The following is a 15,000-nucleotide window of genomic DNA, read 5'->3' on the forward strand; positions in this document are numbered from 1 at the left end:
GTGTGTCGTTGTTACAGGCAAATGCATTTTTGTTACAGGCGGATGCAATGTTGTTAAAGGTGATTGTGTTGTTATTACAGGTAGGTGTGTTGATACAGGCAAGTGTGTTGTTGCTACAGGCGACTGCAGTGTTGTTACAGGTGAGTGTGTTGTTACAGACGGATGCATTGTTACAGGTGAGTGTGTTGTTACAGGTGAGTGTGTTGTTACAGACGGATGCTGTGTTGTTACAGGTAGGTGTGTTGTTACAGGCGGGTGTGTTGTTAAAAGTAAGAGTTTTTGTTACAGGTTTGTGCATTGCTAATACAGACAGGTTGGTGTATTGTTGTCAAAGGTGAAAGTTGTGGTGTGTGGCGTTACAGACGGGTGTGGTGTTACAGGCAGATGAGATGTTACAGGCGGGTGTGGTGGTACAGACAGATGAGATGTTACAGGCGGGTGTGGTGGTACAGACAGATGAGAAATTGTTACAGGTGGGTGCGGTGGTGTTACAGGTGGATGCGGTGGTGTTACAGGTGGGTGCGGTGGTGTTACAGGTGGGTGCGGTGGTGTTACAGGTGGGTGCGGTGGTGTTACAGGTGGGTGCGGTGGTGTTACAGGTGGATGCGGTGGTGTTACAGGTGGATGCGGTGGTGTTACAGGTGGATGCGGTGGTGTTACAGGTGGATGCGGTGGTGTTACAGGTGGATGCGGTGGTGTTACAGGTGAGTGTGTTGTTATTACAGGTGGGTGTGTTGATACAGGCAAGTGTGTTGTTGTTACAGGCGACTGCAGTGTTGTTACAGGTGAGTGTGTTGTTACAGACGGATGCTGTGTTGTTACAGGTAGGTGTGTTGTTACAGGCGGGTGCGTTGCTAATACAGACAGGTTGGTGTATTGTTGTCAAAGGTGAAAGTTGTGGTGTGTGGCGTTACAGACGGGTGTGGTGTTACAGGCAGATAAGATGTTACAGGCGGTTGTGGTGGTACAAGCAGATGAGATATTGTTACAGGTGTGTTGCAGGCGGATGAGATGTTACAGGTGGGTGCGGTGGTGTTACAGGTGGGTGCGGTGGTGTTACAGGTGGGTGCGGTGGTGTTACAGGTGGGTGCGGTGGTGTTACAGGTGGGTGCGGTGGTGTTACAGGTGGGTGCGGTGGTGTTACAGGTGGGTGTGGTGGTGTTACAGGTGGGTGTGGTGTGAAAGGTGACGTGTCTCACCACTTTCTCTGACCCTCAAAATCGAAGAACCCCGGTTTGGGTGTGTTACATTTCCCAACTGTGGCCTGTCAAACACACACAACATTATACAATAACACAGTGCTGTAACTCTGTCCTGTGTGTGTGTGTGTGTGTGTGTGTGTGTGTGTGTGTATCTCTGTACAGGTGTGTGTGTGTGTGTATCTCTGTACAGGTGTGTGTGTGTGTGTGTGTGTGTATCTCTGTACAGGTGTGTGTGTGTGTGTGTGTGTATCTCTGTACAGGTGTGTGTGTGTGTGTGTGTGTGTATCTCTGTACAGGTGTGTGTGTGTGTGTGTGTGTGTGTGTGTGTGTATCTCTGTACAGGTGTGTGTGTGTGTGTGTGTGTGTGTGTGTGTGTGTATCTCTGTACAGGTGTGTGTGTGTGTGTGTGTATCTCTGTACAGGTGTGTGTGTGTGTGTGTATGTATTCCTCTGTACAGGTGTGTGTGTGTGTGTGTATCTCTGTACAGGTGCGTGTGTGTATGTATTCCTCTGTACAGGTGTGTGTGTGTGTGTGTGTGTGTGTATGTATTCCTCTGTACAGGTGTGTGTGTGTGTGTGTATTCCTCTGTACAGGTGTGTGTGTGTGTGTGTGTGTGTGTGTGTGTATCTCTGTACAGGTGTGTGTGTGTGTGTGTGTGTGTGTATGTATTCCTCTGTACAGGTGTGTGTGTTACCTGTTTGTATCTGCCGTACAGATAGAGTAGCTGCTCCCTGCTCGCGCTCTGCACGAGCCCCCGCACTCTCTCCGCGGCGAACTCAAACTCGTGCTCGAGCGCATCTCCCTCCGGGTCCGAGCCGCTACCGGACTCCACACCGCGCTGCTCCCCGGGCTCGGGCCTGCCGGAGTCTGACCCCCAGCCCGCCGCAGAGTTGGGGGAAGAGGACAGGGAGCGGGAGGCCATGGTGTGACTTAAACACGCTCCAGTGTGTGTGTGTGTGTGTGTGTGTTTACACCGAGCGGATCTGAGCAGCTGAGAGACAGAAAGACTTCCCGCGGGCTCTGTTACAAACCCCTCCTCCTCCCCTACAAAGGGGCACTTCACAGGATTGTCACAGGATTCAGACAGCAATAAAATACACCCATATATATACACTATATATATATATATATATATATATATATATATATATATATATATATATATATATACTCCATATCTTTATAATATTAAACTGCATGTGTTTTTCATATTTAATAAATCAACGTGCATAGTGCTAAACTTAATATAGTGCACTTATGCAGGGAGAGCAGAGTGATTTGGTATTGGTCCGTCCACAGCGCGTCGCTATAAGAGTTTCGGAGGAAACCGTGACAACGAATGTAGTTCCGGGTAAACATGCAACCTTCGTACGTATACAGTTTTATTAAAATAAAATCTAAAATCTGTTCAAACGTTACAATCAATCATTCTGACATGATTTTCAGTTTATCTGCTCTTAGAGACTTAGCTGACGGTGTTAAGGAAGTTGGACGTAATAAACATTTGCAGCTCCATAAGTGACAATAGTGTATAGTGCATTAAAAAAATAATTAAAAAGAATTCACACTCAGCATAAAAGATTTTAAAGAAGCATTTCAGAAATTAAACATTTAATAAAATCAATACGATGGTTTAGACGTATAATCTAAATTTAATAGTTAATAATATATTACATAATTTTATAATAACTAATAAAAAGCATTTCATTTCAACATGAAAAATAATTAACCATATTTTTTATCATTGTTATAATAACTTCTGTATAAAACAACGTCCTGTTGGAGTGTTATTGCATTGTAGTTGTATTTACTGTATTTAAAATAAGCAGAATTGTAATTGGATGCAATAATTAGGTATTTTTTTCCAGCCTGTTTTAGTTATATAATTTCAGAGACATAAACTTTCTTTACTACTGGTGTATCATCCCTTGACCTTTAAGCTGAAAGAAAAAGTTTATTTTTTAAACAAAGTGAAATAATAAATTTTATTTGTCTGATAACGCTAAATGAATGGTAGTGTCACTGCAGTGTTTAAAATATCCACAAGGCGGCGACATAGTCCTTTATTTCTATCCCATCAGTGCAACCTTTATTCTTCTTCTTCTTTGTCTTTCGTCTGTTCCCTTTCAGGGGTCCCCACAGCGAATCATTTGCCTCCATCTAACCCTATCCTCTGCATCCTCTTCTCTCACACCAACTAACTTCATGTCCTCTCTCACTGCATCCATAAATCTCCTCTTTGGTCTTCCTCTAGACCTCCTGCCTGGCAGTTCCAACCTCAGCATCCTTCTACCGATATATTCACCATCTCTCCTCTGAACATGTCCAAACCACCTCAATCTGGCCTCTCTGACTTTATCTCCAAAACATCTAACGTAGGTCGTCCCTCTGATGAACTCATTCTTGATCCTATCCATCCTCGTCACTCCCAAGGAGAACCTCAACATCTTCAGCTCTGCTACCTCCAACTCTGCCTCCTGTCTTTTCTTCAGTGCCACCGTCTCTAAGCTGTAGAGCATCGCTGGTCTCTAAACTTTAAAAAACTGTAATAAAATATGTGCCTTTGATCTTTCTTTCTAAGCAATATTACTTTCAGGGTCTTTCAGGCCTCCCATTAGGTAGCTCTTGTCTTATCATACATCTGTAACCCAGAGCCTTAATAATGTTACATATTGGGGGGAAATAATTTCAGGATCGTTCCACTTTTAATAAAACATTTAAAACAGGTCATTATTTTCTGTTTGATTTTTCATATTTTTCTCATCATGTCAGCGGAGAGTCTCCATCCCAGACCTCTCATTACTCTCTGTGTGTATGTGTGTGTGTGTGCTTGCATGAACTTATACAATAATAACCCTGAGGTTTGAAATGAGTTTCATCATAAACATCATAAAACTTGTCTCATTACTCTGAGTGTACTCTGTACTGAACATGATGCCTGTTAAAAGTTTATATTGTTATTGTTTGCTTTACCTGAACAGAGCAATAAGGAAGCTACAAGCCACGAGCTCTTAAGTGATGGAGTGTACAGGCTGCTCAAAAAGTCTCCATTCAGTGGAATTTAACAAATTTCGGAAAATATCTATAGTATAGTTTTACTTACTTAGTTTATATATACTGCAAGCAATGTTTAAGTATGATAGGTGGCACGGTGGTGTAGCGGTTAGCACTGTCGCCTTGCACCTCCAGGGTTCGGGTTCGATTTCCAGCCAGGCTCATTTCCCGTCTCTGTGTGCATGGAGTTTGCATGTTCTCCCCGTGCTTGGTGGGTTTCCTCCTGATCCTCCGGTTTTCTCCCACAGTCCAAAGACTTGTAGGTTAGGCTGATTGGCGTTGCCAAATTACCCAAAGTGTGTAAATGGGTGTGTGTAAGCCCTCCGAACCCAGTCCAGGGTGTAACCTGCCTCGTGCCCTAAGCCTCCTGCTATCGGCTCCAGGTCCCCTGTATAGAAGATGAGTATGCCTTTCTTCATAAGTGGGAGAGACGACGCCATGTGAGCTTACAGCAAAATGTCAACCAAGCTTTTTTAAAAAAAGTTTTTTATAGGGCAAGTAGAAATAAATTGAATAATTAATAATAAGCAAACAGTACCTATAATTGCTAAAACAGAATTGTACAGAATAACAGAACACAGTTAAGGGATTTGTCTTCATGTTCAGTGCTGTAAAGAAAGAATGCTTTCAAAACTATGTTTTAGTTGTTTATTTTTTATTAATTTACAAAATGCAAAGTAAGCAAACAGAAGAAAATCCACAGTACTGTACATTAAATTAATGTTTGGTGTGATCAGTTCTTACACATGGAAACAAGGCTAAGCAACTCAACCATGCACAAAAACATTGAAACTGGGCAGCAGGTGTTCCGGACCAATGAGTCAAAATGTAAAATAGGCAGCTGGCTTTCTGCTGAAAGGCTGGAGATCGGTACAGTAATGAGCGTCTGCAGGCAACAGCGAAGCACGGTAAAGATTCTGTGCAAGTTCAGCGATGGATTTCTGCAGATGGAGTTGGAGATTTGGGCAGGATTAATGCCATTTTCGATGCAGAAAAATCAGAGCAGATATTTAACCATCATGCAACATCATCAGAGAGGCGTCAGATTGGACCTAAATTTATTCTGCAGCAGGACCTCGTCCCCAAACATGCAGATAGTGAATTAAGAACTTTCTACAGCGAGTCCTGAAAGTGATGTGTTGGCCCCCACAAGAGGCCTGACATCAACACCACCAAGTGCATCATCTGTGCTCAGTTCTCCAAGATGTTTGAAACAACCTACCTGTCAAGCTCCTTCAAAAACTGTGTGCAAGTCTATCTAGAATCTTTTATGGCAATTCTGGTCTTGCAGGGAAAGTTTGGTCGCACCAAATACTGATCTGATTTGGATTTCTCTTCATTTGCTTTCCATTTTGTTATTTGCTGAATAAGAATTTTATTCTAATATAAAAAAAAAAGAAAATCTTCTGCACAGTACTCCTTAGGAAGTGGACAAAGTGTCTCCAGTGGAATTATCCAGGCGTTTGAGAAACTCTTTCACCTCAGCTCCATTTTGTTGTTGTGAGAATAGAGCAGTGTATGTGCTGTCCCTGCTTACATGCTTGGAGAAAAACTGAAGCTCTGACCAATAATCTTCTTCTCATGTTAGATGACTCTGGGTGAAAGTAAATATAATGTAGGAAACAGAGAACCACTTGAAGAACTGTTGTCACTGTCTGTAAGGAGCACTTCAGCCTTTTGTTCTTTACACAGACCACAAAAACCTAGAGTACATTAAAGCAAACAAAAATATCCTCCTCAAGTACCCTGGTACTTACAGAACCGACCAGCGCCGGCAGAGGAAGTACAGGTGACCAAGCATACGTCAAGGCATCCTGGCATCAACAACTTCACACAGCCATTGAAGAGGAGTGGACCAACATTCCACAGGCCACAATTGACAATCTGATAAACTCTATGTGAAGAAGATGTGTTGCACTGCATGAGGCAAATGGTGGTCACACCAGATACTGACCGGTTCTGAGTCCCCAGACCCCCAATAAAGCAAAAAACTGCACATTCCAGGGTGGCCTTTTATTGTGGGCAGTATAAGGTACACCTGTGCACTACTCATGATGTCAGATCAGCATCTTGATGTGGCACACCTGTGAGGTGGGATGGATTATCTCAGCAAAGCAGAAGTGCTCACTATCACACATTTAGACGAATTTGTGAACAATGTTTGAGAGAAATGGTAATATTGTGTATCTGGAATGAATTTTAGATCTTTAAGTCCATCTCATGAAAAATCGGAGCAGAAACAAGGGTGTTGCGTTTATATTTTTGTTGAGTGTAATTTTAGTCAGAAATCACAATCAATATGGAGGATGAGAAAACTGCTATAGAACAGCCATCACTAAATGGCGTAGTCTGGATCAGGACCGAGTGACGGTTCTATCTGGATCCTGATGCTTTTTTGATGAATGCAGTTAATTTATCCCCTTCAGGTGGACGTGGCTATACGCATCATTTAACAGAACCAATTAATGCAACAGTAAGTTAACAGTAAACAACAGTATCTGCAGCAGTCTGAGGTGAGCGCGTGTAAAATACCTGAACTGAGAGCTCAGAGTGACAGAGCAAACCTTTCACATTCATTTACAACCCAGTAGCGTGCAAATGTAGATTCACTAAAGATTGTTTAAGATTGTTGTTTTAATTACATAAAAATACAAGGAAATATATATGGCCTTCAAAGCTCAAACTGTCCACTTGTTTAACATAATTAATCCTAACATAAAAATTAAATTTGGACTTCGGCTAAAAGAACATTTTATTTCAGTATCTCTGTGCTAGTGCATCAATGTGACGTAGAAAACAAATTAGAGCGGTAAAAGTAGAGCGGTACCTCAGCATACGAATTTAATCCTTTCACATTTTCCATAAAAATAAATGTCAATGCAGATATAACCTGCTCCAACACTATAATCATATTTTTTGCATATAAAACAATAAATCTTTATTGATTGATTCCTCTTGGCACATGCTACAGTACTTTAAAAACAAAACTAAAAGTAGCTCCCTTTTCTTCTTGCTAACATTCTTGGGACCCACCGTGCTAGGCAGTATGTCTTCACTAAATCTTGCTCAAATGCAAAAAAAAAAAAAAAAAACCCAACTCGCATAGCCTATACATAAACTCTCTTCACTTGGCTTTCCACTGACAGAAGTAAGTTTTGAATGACTCCCGGATGTACACACAACTTATCCGACGTTGGGTTCAGTTTAGTTCAGTTCGAATGCCAAAAATGCTTTGTATTTTTCAGTTTTTAAATTCTAAGGCGTTTGTATGCCGTAGTACAGTACTGTTAAAGTGAAGAAGTTTTGCTCTTCTGAATGAAAACGTATGCCTGCTACTGTATATGACATCAGTGATAAGGTACCCCTGATATCAGATCTAATTGAAGATCTAGCATTCAAGTGGAAAAATGCTCCCTAACACTTTTTCTGTTAGAACACTAACATGTGTTAGGTTTATACACAAGAGTGTCTAAATTAAGTTTTAAGATAAAATATAGTTGCAAGCAACGATGAACGGGCCCAAGCACCCTGCACCATCGCCACCCGGGTGCACTACACGTAATACATAATATATGTGCAATATTGTGTACAGTACCACAGTGCAATATACTGTATAAGACCACAGATTTCAGATATTTATGTAACTTATTTAAAAGTATCTCACACCCTACTCCATTTGATGTCAACCTCTTTTTTTGTGTGTCGTGCTGTTTTGTCTTTTTTTTTTTGTTCTGGAAGCTCTGTCACTAAAACAAATTTCTTGTACGTGCAAGCATACTTGGCAATAAAACTCTTTCTGATTCTGATTCTACACAACCTGTGTGATAGACCCGGTGATGTTAACCATGTCAATATGCATCTAAAGGGGACACACCAATACCATTATGACATGATTTTAGTATAGGGGGTATTAATGTCAAGACCTTCAAAAAGTCACAGATGCTGGAAAAAAAGCATCACACTATGATGTCATTCAATGTAATGACATTCAATATCATTTCAAACAGAAGATTATTAACCACTTTCCGGGATAAGTTTAAGTCATCGTCACGGCTGATCCGTTTGAGATATCAAAAATCCCTCTGCAGTTTTGCATCCTCCTCCATGTATTGGGATCACACAGGCCCGGTTTGGTGGTGATCGTATCAATTGCTTAGGAAGAGTGTATCAATTTTGCATTTGCTGCATTTAGCACATGACCCAAAATAACTGACTTCCTGTTCAATAAAGCCCATAACATGCAATGTAAAAGTTGTTCAGCTCAATGAGCTTTAAATGTGTACAAGGTTTCATGTACATACGTGCAAGTGTGTATGCAGAAAAATATCGTGTGAGGGCCCCATTCCACGCTCGGGGTTCAGACTCTCAGGCATCTTAATGGCAACAGAAGAGTGTCCAAATTAAGTTTTAAGATCAATTAAAATAAGAAGGGTTATTGATGTGTCTGCCACACCTCTATGCACTATGCATGGGAGAGGCAAACACACACTCAGGCATGATGTCTGAATATCTCTGTTTATTATTAGCAAAGAGAGCATATTGAAGCATTTGGCCATTTGCTGGACCTGGAGACAGACAGACAGACGTTTGGAAATACATTTACGTGTTCTGGTTTAACAAATGGGTTCCAGCAGACACGAGCTGTTTGGGTGTTTATGCGTCTGGAGTCGCTGTGTGTGTGTGTGGGGGGGGGGGGGCAGTTATATGGGCACAGGAGGCTCATCAGACTATAATACCGTAAACATATGATTTTATTTTCAGAGTGCGCGAGGGCTGTTTTCCGCCGCGTGAGGGCGACAGGAGGGTGCAAGAGCGGACCGGTTGGTGTTGGCACGCGCTCGGTTGACGCAGGCGCGTATACACACACACACACACAGCTAACGAGAGAGAGAGAGAGAGAGTGGGGAGGGAGGGTGAGAGAGGGAGAGCAGCGCACGCACACACACAGGCGCGCGCTCAGACGGAGGTGCACGCGCGACACCGCCGCCGCTCAGTCCGTTCAGTCGCGCGCTGTGAACTTTTACACTGAGGCACGCACACACACACACACACACAGCGGGCTCGCGTGCAGTTTAACCCGAGTGGATTTAGTGCGCGAGCGGGGAAACCGGAAGCTAAAACACAGAAATTACAAAAACCCACACTCGGGTTTTGTTTGTTTATTTTTATTATTATTGTTGTTGTTATTATTTCCGGGGCGGCATGAAGTTCGCGGAGCACCTTTCAGCTCACATCACCCCGGAATGGAGGAAGCAGTACATCCAGTACGAGGTGAGAGAGAAAACACACACACACACACACACACACACACGCACTAACTAACTTAATCACTCGCTTAACCCAGTAACGAACCTAACAGACCGCACGCGCAAACGGACCCGCGAGGGCTGCGTCCCAGTACCGCGCGCGCTCTACAGCTCTCTCTCGTGCACTTAAAGCGCGTGCAGCACAGACAGCACTTTAGAGACGTCACAGAGCAGACATGTAGTGTTTATGACGCACTGACGCGCCTCAGGAAGTTACATTGTTATATAAAGTGGGGAGGCAGAAAGGTAATGAGGCAGTGAGGTGACGAGGGAGGGGAGTGTTGAGGGGACAAGGTAGGACGATGTTGAGGTAATGAGGCAATGAGGCAGGGAGGTATTGAGGTAATGATGTAGGAAGATAATGAGATAATGAGGTAGGGAGGTATTGAGGTAGAGATAATGAGGTAGGGAGGTAGTGTGGTATTTAGGTAGAGTGGTATTGAGGTAGGGAGGTATTTAGGTAGAGTGGTATTGAGGTAGGGAGGTAGTGTGGTATTGAGGTAGAGTGCTGCTATGGCAGTGAGGCAGTGATGAAACAGCATGGAAGGTAGATAGATAGATATAATAGATAGATAGATAGATAGATAGATAGATACTTTATTGAACCAAAAGGAAATTCCAGGTGAGGTAGGGAGTGAGGTTAGTAAAACAGTGTGGTAGTGTGTTATTAGTAAAGAAGTGAGGTTGTAATGAGACAGAGCTAGTGAACTAAGGAGGTAGTGGTCTAGTGCACCAGTGAGGTAGCTGGGGACTGGTCTACTGAGGTAGTGTGTCCTTTGACAGGTAGTGAGGCAGTCAGGAGGTGTGTAGTTGAGGCAATGAGGGGATGTTTACCATGTAAATAACAACTATTAATGTAATTAATATGTAATTAAAAAGTAAGTTTGGTTAAATATGATAAAAAATTAATTGATGTTTATTTTATGTTTCATGTAAGTTATAAATTAATATTAGAATGTATTTATTAAAATAAGCCAAAAACATATTTAATAAAATATGAAGATAAATAGAAAACAACTCATATTTTATTGTGCTAACTTAAAAATAAAATGATTAAAAATATATATACATTTTTTTACCTTTAAGATCTATTAAAATTGAATCATAATAATTAATAAAAAAAAAGAATAAATATATATTGGGCTTTTTATACTTTCTTTTTTAAGATATGTGTTAAGATGTGTGTGTGTGTGAGCGCGTGTGTGTATGTGTGGTGTTGTCAATATAAACATTATGGTTTATGTAGGTGTGTGTTTCTGGGTGAGATGAAAAACATCATGCAGGTGTTCATGTCTAAAAATATTCTATAAATAAAAATAAATAAATAAATAAATACAGGGTTCGAGTAAAGGTTCGAGTAAAGGTTCGAGCAAATCAGCTAAATGTGCTTTCTTGATTCTCGGAACATTTTATAAATACTGAACATAATTTTTTATTGTTAGAAATAATTTCTTTTGGTAAAAATGCTTTTAAAAAAAAAACATTTAAAATAACATTAAAAATCTTTTCTTTAAGGCTTTATTAAAACAACAACAACAAAAAACAGCGAAAGCAAGAATCCACTCTGGGTTCTCTATGCTGTATTTTAATAATGAAATGTGAAAAAAATATATATATATGTATTTTTGTTAACACAGAAAAATTGTGGTGGCTATAATATGTAAAACTATTGGCACCCTTTTAAGATAAATATGTGTTATCTTTGTTACTTTTAACATTTCTAGTACTGTTGTTGTTGTTGTTGTTTTGATGCTGTTTATTAATCGATCATTTTACATACAGCACATGCATTTTCAGATAAATAAAGATATCAGGATTGGCTTTTCTAAGCAAATCATTTACAGAACCGTTCTCTTTTTTTTGTTCTTTGTTTTATTTTATGCATTTTTTTAAACAAACGACTTGTTTCCTGCCACAAATACATTTTAACAAGATTCTAAAAATGTGATCCATTTGATTTCATACATAATGTTCGATTGCTGCAGGGGTTTTACCGAACCCCAGACTTGTGCGCAAACACACACACACACTCACTCACTCATGCGCGCACACACCTGTATACATATCTATATATAAAATGTGTTGGAAAATGAATTACATTTTATTACATTTAATCGATAAAGGTTTTAATGGCGCTGTGTGTTAAAGGCAATAAAACCTGTCACTGCTTTAATACTGAAGAACAATGTCCTTGTTCTCTCTCTCTCTCTCTCTCTCTCTCTCTCCCTCACTCTCTCTCTCTCGCTCAGTGGAATTAAGGGATAAAAAACAGTAAAGAAATTATTAATTTCACATTTTCACATTTTCAGCTCTTCTCTTTTTTTCTGAATTTATTTCCTCATTGTTCATTTTTTTTGTCCTTTTTTTATACCTCACCGTGTTTTTTTCCGTTTCTCTTGGCTTCCGGGCGTCTTCGTGGAACAAAGAGCCAAGCTTGCGACTGGCTTCTGTCTCACAAACAAAAACAAAAAAACTCACTGCTAACAATAATAATAATTATTATTATTATAATTTTTATTATTACATATAGTAATACACATAGATGTTTACAAAATAAAAAATTAATTACAAATAAAAATTGTTTTTCAGGAAAATAGTTTTATCATTATTATTATTATTATTATTATTATATAAATTATTAATAAAAAATCAATTCCTCAGTGACAATAAAAACACTATTTACTGATATAATTAAAATAATAACAATAATATAAAAAATAATTATTTAATTATTAGTTTAAAGAATTAAATAATGGTTGACTATTTGTGTTGTGCGTCATTAGGGCGTTTGTCACCCTTTTTTAATCATATTGATGATTTGATTGATTGTTACTATATTGAACCGTAAGGACGTTCCAGATGACGTATTAAAAAGAAATATTCCACGCTGCAGCTGAGAGACGATTGATTATTGATGATCTGATCGTATTGACGAGCCTCTTTTGTCTGGATCTGTAAATTTGTTCAGAGTGGCACTTACAGATAAACACACACACACACACACACACACACACACACAAAACAATATAAAGTGTCTACATTTCTCAAAGAGATTCTGACGTCGCTCTGGTTAACTCTCAGGGTGATTATATCCTGATTATGTCCTGATGTGTCTCTCACACACTGATATAACGTCTGTGTTGGTATTGAAACGTGATTGAAATAAAAATGTATGCGCTTTTTTTTTTTTATTACTGCATTTTTGATTAAACACTGTTAAACTTCCCTTCAGATTTGTCTGAGAGTCCTGCCTAGCTGTAGTCCGTTATTTCGTTAGCTAAAACGAAGCTAAAACGCTGAATTCACTTGAATTATTTGTTGTTTGTTTTTACTGTGCGCTAATCAGAGTGTGTTTGAGAATAACGCTCATGCTGCGTGTGTAGCGGAGTTACGTACATCACGTTTGAGATTTGCGATGTCCTGATTTCCACACATGTGGAAAAACCCAATACAGCTATTAAGGGAGTGCTCAAGTAGCTGACTATCTAAACTGGAATAAAGGATGGAGATGGGCGACGGAAAAGCTTTTATTGTCACTCTCAGTTATATCGGTTTAGCCGCTAGCTGCTCATTAGCATCTGTTGGTGGAGGTTTTGTTTGTGTGTGAAAAAATCGTGTAAGATGGCGTGTAGTATATGGATTATTGTGACAATTGTGCCACCTGTGGCTGAAAATAATGCAGGGGGCGTGGCCAGACATATGTCAGGTGTATACAGAGCAAAATTAAAAAACGGGTCATTAGTCGGATGTACCTGCTAGTCACCAGCATTAGCATTTAATCTGTATTTTGGCAATGATTATGTCAGGAATGATGTCACAATGTTAGATTTAACAACGTATTAGCTAGGGATGGGAATCACCACTGAGCACCCGATACGATATTACCACGATACCTCGTGTCGATTCAGCTTATATTGTGATTTTATAAATAACCTAACTTAGTGTTTTTTTTTTTTTTAGATTTGGTTACAATTCTAAAATAATTATCAGATAATTTGCTCGTAACACACAGGGTGCTGTGCAGGAACACCACCTGTAGGATTATAGAGGAACTGCAGCAGTTTACCATTTCTAATGCAAACATCTAGAAATAAAATATATACAGTAAATCCTCTACTTACAAAAATTTAAGTTATGAATTTCCGCAGTTACGAACATATCGCGGATCTATGAAGATTCGTACATGTAAACAAATCGCAGAAGTAGCTCACGTATTGTACATAAAATATACACTGCACCAGATACCAATATTTAGAATTATATACAATATTGTGAAAGTGAATGTATAAAATGTCTAAAGTCGGTTTCAATGAATCAGTCCGGGAGCATGATGATGGAAAATGTTTGTCCCGTAAAGCTTTCCTGATCATGAATAATTCGGAAAATCCTCAATGAGACAGAGTTCACAGTCCGAAAACAGTTCTAGGAAAAAATGGCACCCGTTCAGGCACGCAGTAAACACCATGTACCGTTGTCCCTCCCCCCGACTTCTTCCCCAGCTGCCTTTAAACGAGGTCAGCTGACCCCGCTGCATCACTGGGATTCCACTAGCAATTTGAAGGGCGCAGTCTCGCAAGAGTGTAAAGCGGCTCCAAAATACTAAACGTGTGTTTGTTAATTGTTTTTTTATGCTTTACATTGTATTTTATTTTATTTTTTTCCAATTTTCTCCCCAATATTAGTCGTAGCCAATTCCTCCCCGTCACTAGGGGGCTCCCACATTAGGGCTACAACTACCACTCAGTCGGGAGGGCGAAGACTATCCCGTGTTTCCTCCGAACCGTGTGACGTCAGCTGACCGCATCTTTTCGAACTGCTTGCTCACGCACCATTAGGCGGAGTAACACACTCGGAGGAAAGCGCTGGGCACTTCTTCCGCGAGTTCACAGACGCCCCTGATTGGCTGTAGAGCCGTGATTAATGTGGGAGCGCAAGTACCTCTCATCCCTCCCCCCTGAGAGAGCTCAGCCAATCAGCTCTCTCTGTGCCTCCGTCTGTGAGAGGAAAACAGCATCACCCGGGGTTCGAACCAGCGCTCCCCGGATGATAGGGCGAGCACTTTACCACTGCGCCACTCGGAGGCTTTACATTGTATTTTCGTGTCAAACGTGTATGAGACTCACTTTGTCGGACTTGCGAACGAATCCAACTTGTGAACGTGCTCCCAAAACTGGACTTGTTCGTAAGTCAGAGACTACCTGTAGTTAAATAAAATAGTTTTTAAGGTCGTTTGGTGATAAATCAATCTCCACGTAAAAGAATCACAATTTTTTACCCATCTAGACTATCAACTGTGAATAAAGACACACCAGGTGTATTTGCTTCATCATCCTGAGATGACGTACCCAGGAGCTCTTAGTGGGGGAGGGGTGCACTCTCACGTAAATCATAGCGACACTAGTCACTAGTAATTGTGTTTGAAATCAAAGAATTAATC

General features: G+C 40.4%; 2 protein-coding genes across 3 annotated transcripts in view; one reads left to right on the plus strand and one right to left on the minus strand.

Moving 5' to 3' along the window:
* The window catches only part of acbd6 (acyl-CoA binding domain containing 6), a 24,913-nt gene extending 22,702 nt beyond the window's left edge, over positions 1 to 2,211 (minus strand). For both annotated transcript variants that reach the window (XM_053503118.1, XM_053503117.1), the window contains exons 1-2: positions 1,898 to 2,211; positions 1,200 to 1,264 (exon numbers count right to left, since the gene is read on the minus strand). In XM_053503118.1, coding sequence (XP_053359093.1) covers positions 1,200 to 1,264; positions 1,898 to 2,125 — 293 coding nt within the window. In that variant the 5' untranslated portion in view covers positions 2,126 to 2,211. The remainder of the gene's footprint in view (positions 1 to 1,199; positions 1,265 to 1,897) is intronic.
* A 7,007-nt stretch (positions 2,212 to 9,218) lies between these two features.
* Positions 9,219 to 15,000, plus strand: part of xpr1a (xenotropic and polytropic retrovirus receptor 1a) — a 54,684-nt gene continuing 48,902 nt past the window's right edge. Inside the window, exon 1 of the mRNA XM_053504327.1 lies at positions 9,219 to 9,528. Within this exon, the coding sequence (XP_053360302.1) occupies positions 9,460 to 9,528 (69 nt within the window). The 5' untranslated portion in view covers positions 9,219 to 9,459. The remainder of the gene's footprint in view (positions 9,529 to 15,000) is intronic.

This window comes from Clarias gariepinus, chromosome 9 (assembly GCF_024256425.1).
Source record: "Clarias gariepinus isolate MV-2021 ecotype Netherlands chromosome 9, CGAR_prim_01v2, whole genome shotgun sequence".
Lineage (NCBI taxonomy): Eukaryota > Metazoa > Chordata > Actinopteri > Siluriformes > Clariidae > Clarias > Clarias gariepinus.